This window comes from Mandrillus leucophaeus, unplaced genomic scaffold, assembly GCF_000951045.1.
Source record: "Mandrillus leucophaeus isolate KB7577 unplaced genomic scaffold, Mleu.le_1.0 Scaffold15, whole genome shotgun sequence".
Classification (NCBI taxonomy): domain Eukaryota; kingdom Metazoa; phylum Chordata; class Mammalia; order Primates; family Cercopithecidae; genus Mandrillus; species Mandrillus leucophaeus.
The window spans coordinates 2,766,131-2,775,290 of NW_012101476.1; the positions used below are offsets into that span (position 1 = coordinate 2,766,131).

Here is a 9,160-nt window from a genome sequence, read left to right on the forward strand (position 1 = left end):
CTCCCCCTGCCGGGCTCTGGGCCTCAGTTTCCCCATTTTGAGAATGGGCGTCAGAATGGCTTCTTCCGGCCTCCCTCGGAGCACTGGAGCCGGGGAGACGGGAGGGAGGGCACGTGTGGAGGAGAAAGCTCAAGGTCAGATCGCAGAGAGGGAGGGCCCAGCACCCCTGGGCCGGCCCCGGGACGAGAGAGGGGCTCCAGGAGTTTTCTGGGGCTGAGCCTAGATCCGGAGCTCTGAGGTGGGTGTCGGGGGGCTTGGGGTGAGCGTTGTGGCCCGGCGGGTGCTCACGTGGCGGCCCTTGCACAACGCGGAGCGCGCCCTGGCCCCGACCCCGCCCCCGCGGTCGGGCTCACACTCGGGGTGCTGGGAAATGGAGCGAGAGGTGGTTTCCAGCAGTAGTGCGGGCCCAGTAGGCCTCGGGCCCGGCCACCTGGTGGACCCCAGAATGCCCCTCCTGCGAGTTGGGGCACATTCAGAGGCAGTGTGCCCGGAACCTTGCCCTGCCACCGTCCTTGGGAGTCACACTCAGCACCTGCCCAAACTCTTTGGGTCTTTTATAAAGCAAAGTAAGAAACAGTCATCAGGGTAACTTTAGAGGGAAAGCCCTAGTGCAGCCTTCAGCCCGGCCTCACATTGACAGCAGAGGTCAGTTCGTGTTGACTGGCCTGTTTCTCAGGGAGCCCTTGGTATTTCTTTTTCAGTCTCAGTTTCTTCTGGAAAATAGGGACACCCTTCCTGCTTCCATTTGGTTCAAGGGTGGGTCTTGCAGCTTCGAGGCTAGAGGTTGGCTGGAATGGGGCTTCAGCCTTCCCTCCCCACACCCTCATGGCTCTCCCTGGGCCTCAGTTTCCCAACCCCGAATCGAGGAGCCTTAGACCCACTCTCTTGTCCCTGAATTTCTGATGCTTTGGGCCCAGCTGTGGGAGCAGTGCCAGCTGTGTCCACAGAAGTAGGCCAAGATAGCATTGTCATCTCTTCTGACAGATTAGGAAACCAAGGCCACCTCCTCCAGCCTTGGGTTCAGGAAATGGCTCCCAGAAATGATAGAGCTGCCACCTACGCGGGTTGGCAATAATGGGAATGGAATGTCCACGTGCTTCTTCCTTAGCCTCCTTGGCCGCTGTGGGGGTGGGTGGGTGCTGAGAGACATCCACCTTCACCTGTCTCTCCAGTGACCACCCACTTTTGTCCCTCTTCTCCCCCAACAGCTGAAGGCAGATGTCGTCCCAAAGACAGCTGGTAAGACAGGGCGTGGGGCCTTGTGAGATGGGAAGGGGGCCAGGCAGGGCAAGGTGGGTGGCGTAGTGAGAAGAATTGGGGCTCAGAGACCCCGGACGAATGGGAGCTCCATGTGTGGCTCAGCCACTGGGTGCCCTGGGGCAGCTCTTCCCATCCCTCTCTGGGCCTCAACGTTGGCTCTGCCCTCCTCTCTCATAGTAGCTGGGAGCCTCAGAGCCGGTGGAAGGCACACGTAAATTTCCCAGAGACTTCCCCACTCCTGGTCCCCAATGAGGCAGGGTGGTGCGCACATAGCCCTTGAGTCGCTGCCCTGCTGGTGCCAGCACAGCCATGAGCCTGTACTGTTGTCACAGTGCTCAGGTACTGAGGTCAGGGAAGGGGAGTGACTTGTCCAGTTACATAGCGAGTTGGGCAGAGCAGACCCAAGAGGTGCCAAGGTCTTTATCCCCCTGTTCACTGCTGGGGATGTAGCGGGGATTTTGGCTGGAATGGGTATGACCCGGGAATTGGGGCCTGGCCGTGTTAACTTGTGTCTCCCTTTGACCCTCAGAGAACTTCAGAGCCCTGTGCACTGGTGAGAAGGGCTTTGGCTACAAAGGCTCCACCTTCCACAGGGTGATCCCTTCCTTCATGTGCCAGGTAACGTGGTTTCCTTTTCTGTAAGGGGGGATGAGAGCAGGAGCTGCCTTGTGGGTGTGTGAAGATGCCTGGTATGAGGAAGGTGTTGAGGAGGGCAGTTGCAGTTGCTCTGTTGGTCAGGCTGCCCCCGCTGCATTAGCCCTGTATCCAGGCTTCACTGCATATGGAAGTCCAGCCCCAACCCATTGCCACTCCAGGCCAGTGGCAGGCCCTGCCCAGGGGACTGGGAGGTGGAGTCTATCAAGGCAGAGCTGGGTTGGGGGATGGATGTGCTGGGGGTGGCCCTGAAGGCTTTGAAGAACCAGCATATTCCAGTGGTCTCTGACCTTGTCCCCTGCATGCCCCTGAGCACTGGTGTGGGAGATAAGAGGGGGAGAGGGAGAAGCGGCGGAGGTGGAGGAGGAAGATGGGTCCAGGGCAGGAACACACATGCCAGGACTTGGAGCTTCCCTTCCCAGAGAAAGGCATTATTCTCGGTGAAATGAATGTTTTTCAGTCATGTGCCACGCTCGGTTTTCACAAGCATTGGTATTGCTGTGTCAGAGGTTTGGGGGTAGGTGTTGCAGCAGGAGCTTCCCGGGGGTCAGGACCCAGGTGGTATTGGGGCTGGTCCTCTATTAGCACAGATCTTCAAGATCAGGGATTGGGTATCCTAGGCAGGCAGAGCCTGGAGGCAGGGACATGGCTGTCATGACCTCTTTTAAGACCTTTCTGCCTGAAATTCTCTCCCCATTCCCTCTACCCTGACCCAGTGACTGTCATCGTATCATGGTAAGGGGCGGTGGGTTGGGGCTGGACGTCTGTGTGCGGTGAGGTCTGGATATGGGGTGAACACAGGGACGGCAGGCCTGGCCCAGCCCTGAGGCTGATGGTAAAGCAGGAGCTGAGGTGGAAGTCCTGAGCCAGGCTGGGGACTCCAGAGCTGGAGGGCTCCCTGGCACAAGGCGGTGGCACTGGGAGTCCAGGCCAGGGTCCTGAGTTATCCGTTGGGAGGGATATCAATTAGCGAGCACCTAATTGACACCTGCAGATGCTTCAGCTGGTCAGTTCCCTCTCTCACCCAAGGATCCCATCTCAGGAAAACAGCAGCCAGCCATGGCCTGGGCTGGGCAGCACTAGGCATAGGGGCTGCTACCGGGCTCTTCTGGCCATGGGTGCCCCATGCAGGTTTGGCCAGGGCTGCCCGGGCCTTAGCTGAGGCCTGAGAAAGGATGCCAGCCCTGGGCAGACTCTGTCCTGGGTCTGCAAGGGTTGGGGAAGCTGCTGGGCTGGGTAAGGGGCAGTGCGGGGACAGTGAGGGGACCTGGCATGGGGAGCTGGTCTGGACCAGCTGCTGGTGCTCCCACAGACTAGACACGGGAACTGGGGGGCCTCTGGCCTCTTCCTTGTTGCCCTCCAGGAGGAGTGGGTTAAATTCTGGGTCACTAAGTATCATCTCTGAATGGCCATTAGGTCCTTTGAAGATTACCTAAAAATTTGTTCAGACAAAAAGTAAGTCATTTGGAAACAAAGGTAGTTACTGTGACAAAAGATATTTAAGTTTAGTCTTTTTTTTTTTCTTTTTTTGCTTATTTTTCTTATTATTAGCTCTAATTTTATTGGATGTTTATTGACCGCTTTACCTGAGGGGCACCAACTGGGTGGGCTTGGGTGGGCTGAGGCCGCTGCCAGTGTCGGGGCCATGGCCCCCGTCTGCTCCATGGCAGCCACTCAGAAGGTGCTGTGTGCTCACAGGCGGGCGACTTCACCAACCACAATGGCACAGGCGGGAAATCCATCTACGGAAGCCGCTTTCCTGACGAGAACTTCACACTGAAGCACGTGGGGCCGGGTGAGTGGGGGCTGCCTCTAGGGTGAGTGTCCCCACAGCTCTGACCTGGCCTGGAAGCCCCAGCAGGCCCTGAGAGGCCACATGCGGTCACCGCCCAGTATCTGATGAGGCCCTTCCTCCCTGCGGCACTGCAGGCCGTCTCAGCATTTCTGGCTTGTTGAGTTTCCCTAGAGTTTTCTCGTCTCTCAGTTTAAAAAGCAGGGTTTCCTTTTGGAACTTTGCGGAAGAACCTTTAAGCAGAATGGAGGCCTTGGCCACCTCCCTGTCTGTCCTCTGAGTTTCGGGTTGGAAATTCTAGGACACTTAGAATTGTTGCAGAATGGTCCGGGCATGGTGGCTCACGCCTATAATCTCAGCACTTTGGGAGGCTGAGGCGGGTGGATCACGAGGTCAGGAGATCAAGACCATCCTGGCTAACATAGTGAAACCCCGTCTCTACCAAAAACACAAAAATGAGCCGGGTGTGGTGGCGGGTGCCTGTAGTCCCAGCTACTCGGGAGGCTGAGACAGGAGATTGGCGTGAATCTGGGAGGCGGAGCTTGCAGTGAGCCGAGATCACGCCACTGCACTCCAGCTTGGGCGACAGAGCGAGACTCCATCTCAAAAAAAAAATTGTTGCAGAAAAAAAGAATTGTTGCAAGATTTAAAATCTTGCTTAGACAAAAAGCAAATTGTTTGGAAGCCAGGGTGGTTATTGTGGCAGCATCTTGTCACCTATAAGACCCAAAGTGGTAGGCGGAGAAGTCTGGAGGTCAGGGCCTGGGGTCCTGTCCTGGGTCCCGCCCCAGCCCTACCACTGAGAGCTTCCACAAGGCCCTGTCCTCTCACGGGTCCCGCCCCAGCCCTACCACTGAGAGCTTCCACAAGGCCCTGTCCTCTCAGGCCACCCCACTGAGAACTAGCGGACAGCAAAGGCAGACACACCCTGGGGGGCTGGTATCGGGCCCTGGTTCTCCTCTTCTGGGTCCCAGGATCTGCAGACTCGAATGTCCCTGGTGTGGTTTGTACCGTCTGCCCTTTCTAATGTCCTCCCCAGCAGGTGCCTCCAGGGGCAGGGTGGCTTAGCTCTGCTGGTTTTTGCAGGTGTCCTGTCCATGGCTAATGCTGGTCCTAACACCAATGGCTCCCAGTTCTTCATCTGCACCATAAAGACAGACTGGTGAGTTCCCTGCCCCAGGCCCTCTGGGAATGTGGGCAGCCTTGCAGCTGGAGGAGGATTTGTGCACTTTTAGGGGCAGGCAGTTTACAGCCAGGCCATCTGCTCTGGAACAGTGGCCCTCTCCCAGGCTGTGTGTTTGTATGAAAAAGAGAAAGTTAGTGGAAGGATCAAAGGAGAATCGCAGTTGTTCCTGCAATTCTGTCATGGTTTGGGTTCCCATTGTTGCTGTCATCTGGAATTTTCTCCGTGTATTCTGCTCACACGCACACACGAAAGGGTTTCTCTACCAGATACATCTGGGAAATGTTGCAAAACATTATGAGGCCTCAGGAGGGACTAAGTAGAAGCCCTCTTGTGTGGTTTTAACCTGGAGTTTCCCAGGCTTGTCTTGACCATGGGCTGAGCCTTGGCAATGCTGCAGCAGACATTTGGATATCAGCAGATTTCCAAATGAAGCCCCTGTATTATCATAAGCCTGCAGATAGCCACAGGCCTGTAAGGGCCCTGTTTTCAATGCCCATGGATTTTAGGGATGTCTCTTTCCTGGTACATTTTCCTCTAAGGGATAAATTTCTCTGGCCAGAGTCCCAAATGTCATAGCCCTGGGGCACCTGCTGATGAGCTGGCTGGGAGCTGACTTGGTAAAGCCCATTTCCAAGAATTTTAGGGAGACCTAGGTGGGGCGGACACTAGAAGTGTCCAGCCTCCAAGCCTAAGAGATGTGGCCGGCAGGGCTGGGCAGGTCCTTGCTGGCTCAGCCTGCTCTTTGCTCCTTCATGGGACCCCAGTGGATCCTGCAGTTCTGCTCTTGGCTGAAACCATGCCAGCTTCGCCGGAGCTGAACTGAGCCGCCTTTTACATTATTGGACTCTCTTGAGTTGAGAGCTGCCTAGGACTCTGCAGTTTCACCACCCTTGTTCCTTTGGCTCTTGACTCATCATTCATGACTGTTAACGTGGTTCCATTTGTCTGGACTTCTTCTTTCTTCAGAGCATTTCATTATCCTGTTACCTCCCTGTGCAGAACAAAGAATACTCCACTTTTAATAGATGGAGTTACCAGGATTCAGGCTACGTGACCTGAGGCAAGGTCACAACATGAGTGGCAGAATGTGTGCTGGAAGCCAGGCATTCTCTGGGGTGTATCTGGGGCGCTCAACAAGGCTTGATTGAGCTTTGGTGGTAGATCCAGGTATTACGTGGGGATTCCTTGCAGAATTGCTGTTTTCGGTAACTAATTCCATGACCGGGGCCATGGCATTGGATGACATTGCACTACACTGTTGCTCACCCGGGTCACCCGTCCTCACAGGTTGGATGGCAAGCATGTTGTGTTTGGTCACGTCAAAGAGGGCATGGACGTCGTGAAGAAAATAGAATCTTTCGGCTCTAAGAGTGGGAAGACATCCAAGAAGATTGTCATCACAGACTGTGGCCAGTTGAGCTAATCTGTGGCCAGGGTGCTGGGATGGTGGCAGCTGCAAATGTCTATGCACCCAGATGGCTGCCTTGGCTCTCAGCCAAGGTGCCCAAAATGATATCTGTGCCCACTCCACCATCATGGTGTGCCTGAGGAAGGCTGCTCAGGGATGTCGGACCTCGGCCAGGACCCACCACACTGCTTCCTAATACCCACCCTTCCTCACGACCTCATTTCTAGGCATCTTTGTGGACATGATGTCACCCACCCCTCGTCAAGCATTGCCTGTGATTGCCCAACCCAGATTCATCTGTGCCTTGGACATGGTGGTGGTGATGGGTTAGCATCCAAGTGAAGGTCTTTTCCTTGACCAAGGGGGACAGTCAGTTTTGCAAAAGGACTCTAATACCTGTTTAATGTTGTCTTCCTAATTGGGATAATTTAGTTAGCAAGATTGACTAGAAGTGAAGCTGCAACACTAACTTCCCCATGCTGTGGTGTGACCTGAGTTGGTGACACAGACCACAGACCCCAGAGCTTGGCTTTTGAAACACAACTCAGGGCTTTTGTGAAGGTTCCCTCAGCTGAGATCTTTCCTCCTGGTTACTGTGAAGCCCGCTGGTTTGCTGCTGTCATTTCTGAGGAGGGCCTATGGGGGTAGGAGCAGTTGAACCTGGGAACAAACCTCACTTGAGCTGTGCCTAGACAATGTGAATTCCTGTGTTGCTAACAGAAGTGGCCTGTAAGCTCCTGTGCTCTGGAGGGAAGCATTTCCTGATAGGCTTTGATTTTTCTGTGTGTTAAAGAAATTCAATCTACTGATGATGTATTATACATAAAACATTTCTGGAACATGTATTTGTGTTCACCTTAAATGTGAAAATAAATCCTATTTTCTATGAAAGACTGGTACCTGGTTTCTGGAAGAGGGATCTGTAACTTGGAGCTGATCTTTACTGAGCTTGCCGTGGCGGGTGCCATGCTCAGGACGTTCATGTGGACGGTTTCATGTCGTCATGCTGGCAACTTGTCCTCCCTGCCTTAGAAATGAGGCTCAGACAAGCGACCTTAGCACCCACAGCCTGTGCCATGAGCACTGGCTTCACCCTGAATCCCAGCTCCTCCCCTTAGTGACCCCGAGTCTCAGTTTCCCTCAGCTGCATAAGGAGGCAATATAGTTTGAATATTTGTCCCCAGCCAAATCTCATGTTGAACTGTAATCCCCGGTGCTGAAGGTGGGACATAGTGCGAGGTGTTTGGATCATGGGGACGGGTCTCTCATGGCTTGGTGCTGTTTCCTTGATAGTGAGTTATTGCAAGATCTGGTCATTTAAAGTGTGTGGCACCTCCCCCTGGCCCCCTCTTGCTCCTGCTTTCCCTATGTGACATGCCTAATCCCCCTTCACCTTGTGCCATGGTCATAAGCTTCCTGAGGCCTCCCTGGAAGCCAAGCAGGTGCCAGCACCATGCTTCCTGTACATCCTGCAGAACCATAAGCCAATTAAACCTCTTCAATAATAAATTACTCAGTCTTAAGATTTCTTTATAGCAATACAAGAATCCTAACACAGGGTAACAATAAGGCCCACCTCGTAGGGTGGTGATCCACTTGAAGTGCATAACACAGTGCATGGTGCATCTTCCTAAGCAGAGTGACAAGGATGATGACCTTTCCCCTGTCAGGGTCTTAGGAAAGAGGAGGGATGCCAGAGCAAAGGAACCTCCATCATCTGAGGTTAGGAGTGGACTTCCTAGGATAAGCCAGTTCCATTTGGAATTGACTTCTAGGTGTTTCTGAATTCACAGGGAAGGCAGGATTGGAGGTAAGAGCTTCGCTAGATAGACAGGGCCGTGGCGTGGTCAGGCAGTTGAGTGGTTGGTCAGGCAGGCATTCTCAGAGGAAATTTAGGCTCTTTTGGGAGCATCTAACAATTATTTCTCACTGGGGTTCCCTGAGTGAGGTTATGTGCAGTCTCAGGTTCATGGAGTTACTCTGAGGTCATGGTGGCTGGGGTCGGCTCATTTGGAGTCGTGGAGAGTTTCCGTGAAGTCAGTTTCAGTAGGACTAGTAGTCTTCAAACAATTATCAAGAGCCTTGGGGGTCCTCAAAGCAGACAAGGAGGACACAAGGAGCTTGGGCCCCGAACCCCATTTGCAGTCATAGATGCCCTCCATTTATGTTGGGGTTCTGCAAGGGATTTCATTTGAAGAATGGGATCTTGAGCCAAATCATAATTAGTAATTTCTCACCCAGTCCAATACTTTACAGATGGGTAAACTGAGACCCTAAGAGGGATTATGATTGCCCCATGTGACCCTGTGAGTCAACTGGCAAAACAGGGGCTAGAATCCAGGGTTTCTGGCAGTCTGCAGGGATTTCTGTTGGGGGCCTTCGAGAATGCACAGGTGCCTTCGGGGACATATTGCCAAAGGTCCTCAGGCCACACATTCAGAGCACAATTGATACCTGAGGTCAAAGCCCACAGCTTCACTCCCTCTGGAGTTTCCTCTTTGGGGTCTTATGTTTAGTCACTGTGTGTCCTTCTTGCTGAGGAGTGTGTGTGTGTGTGTGTTATCTCCACCCAGAGAAGTCTAAGGTGAGGTGAGGGTGCAGCAAACATGCAGGAATTTCCTAAAAACTGAGTTCCCTGAAAGCGGGGCCATTCCCTGTGCTTCTCATTCCCTGAGCTCCCTGCACAAAGGCCTGAGCCTAGTCATGTTTCTTGCATAAAGCAAGAACATAAGTAATATACAAATAAAATATTGGCTTGTTTCTGGCCAGTGAACACTCAATACCTCATGCATAAATGAGGCAGTGAGTCAGACGTGCACTCATAGATGTAATCATAAGTGGTGCCATGTACACGATTTTT

The 9,160-nt window shown here is 53.4% G+C and overlaps 1 protein-coding gene across 1 annotated transcript; it reads left to right on the forward strand.

Moving 5' to 3' along the window:
• Positions 1-1,206: 1,206 nt before the first annotated feature.
• On the forward strand, positions 1,207-7,809 carry PPIF (peptidylprolyl isomerase F). Its single transcript, XM_011974888.1, has 5 exons — positions 1,207-1,239; positions 1,790-1,878; positions 3,613-3,709; positions 4,793-4,868; positions 6,180-7,809. The coding sequence occupies exons 2-5, from the start codon at positions 1,870-1,872 to the stop codon at positions 6,313-6,315; spliced, it is 318 nt and encodes a 105-aa protein (XP_011830278.1). The 5' UTR covers positions 1,207-1,239; positions 1,790-1,869; the 3' UTR covers positions 6,316-7,809.
• Positions 7,810-9,160: the final 1,351 nt, after the last annotated feature.

Excerpts from the sequence above, each read along its gene's own strand:
- PPIF (XM_011974888.1), top strand. Across the intron at positions 3,710-4,792 it reads ACTGAAGCACGTGGGGCCGG|GTGTCCTGTCCATGGCTAAT; the intron begins GTGAGTGGGGGC and ends TGGTTTTTGCAG. Across the intron at positions 4,869-6,179 it reads TGCACCATAAAGACAGACTG|GTTGGATGGCAAGCATGTTG; the intron begins GTGAGTTCCCTG and ends CCGTCCTCACAG.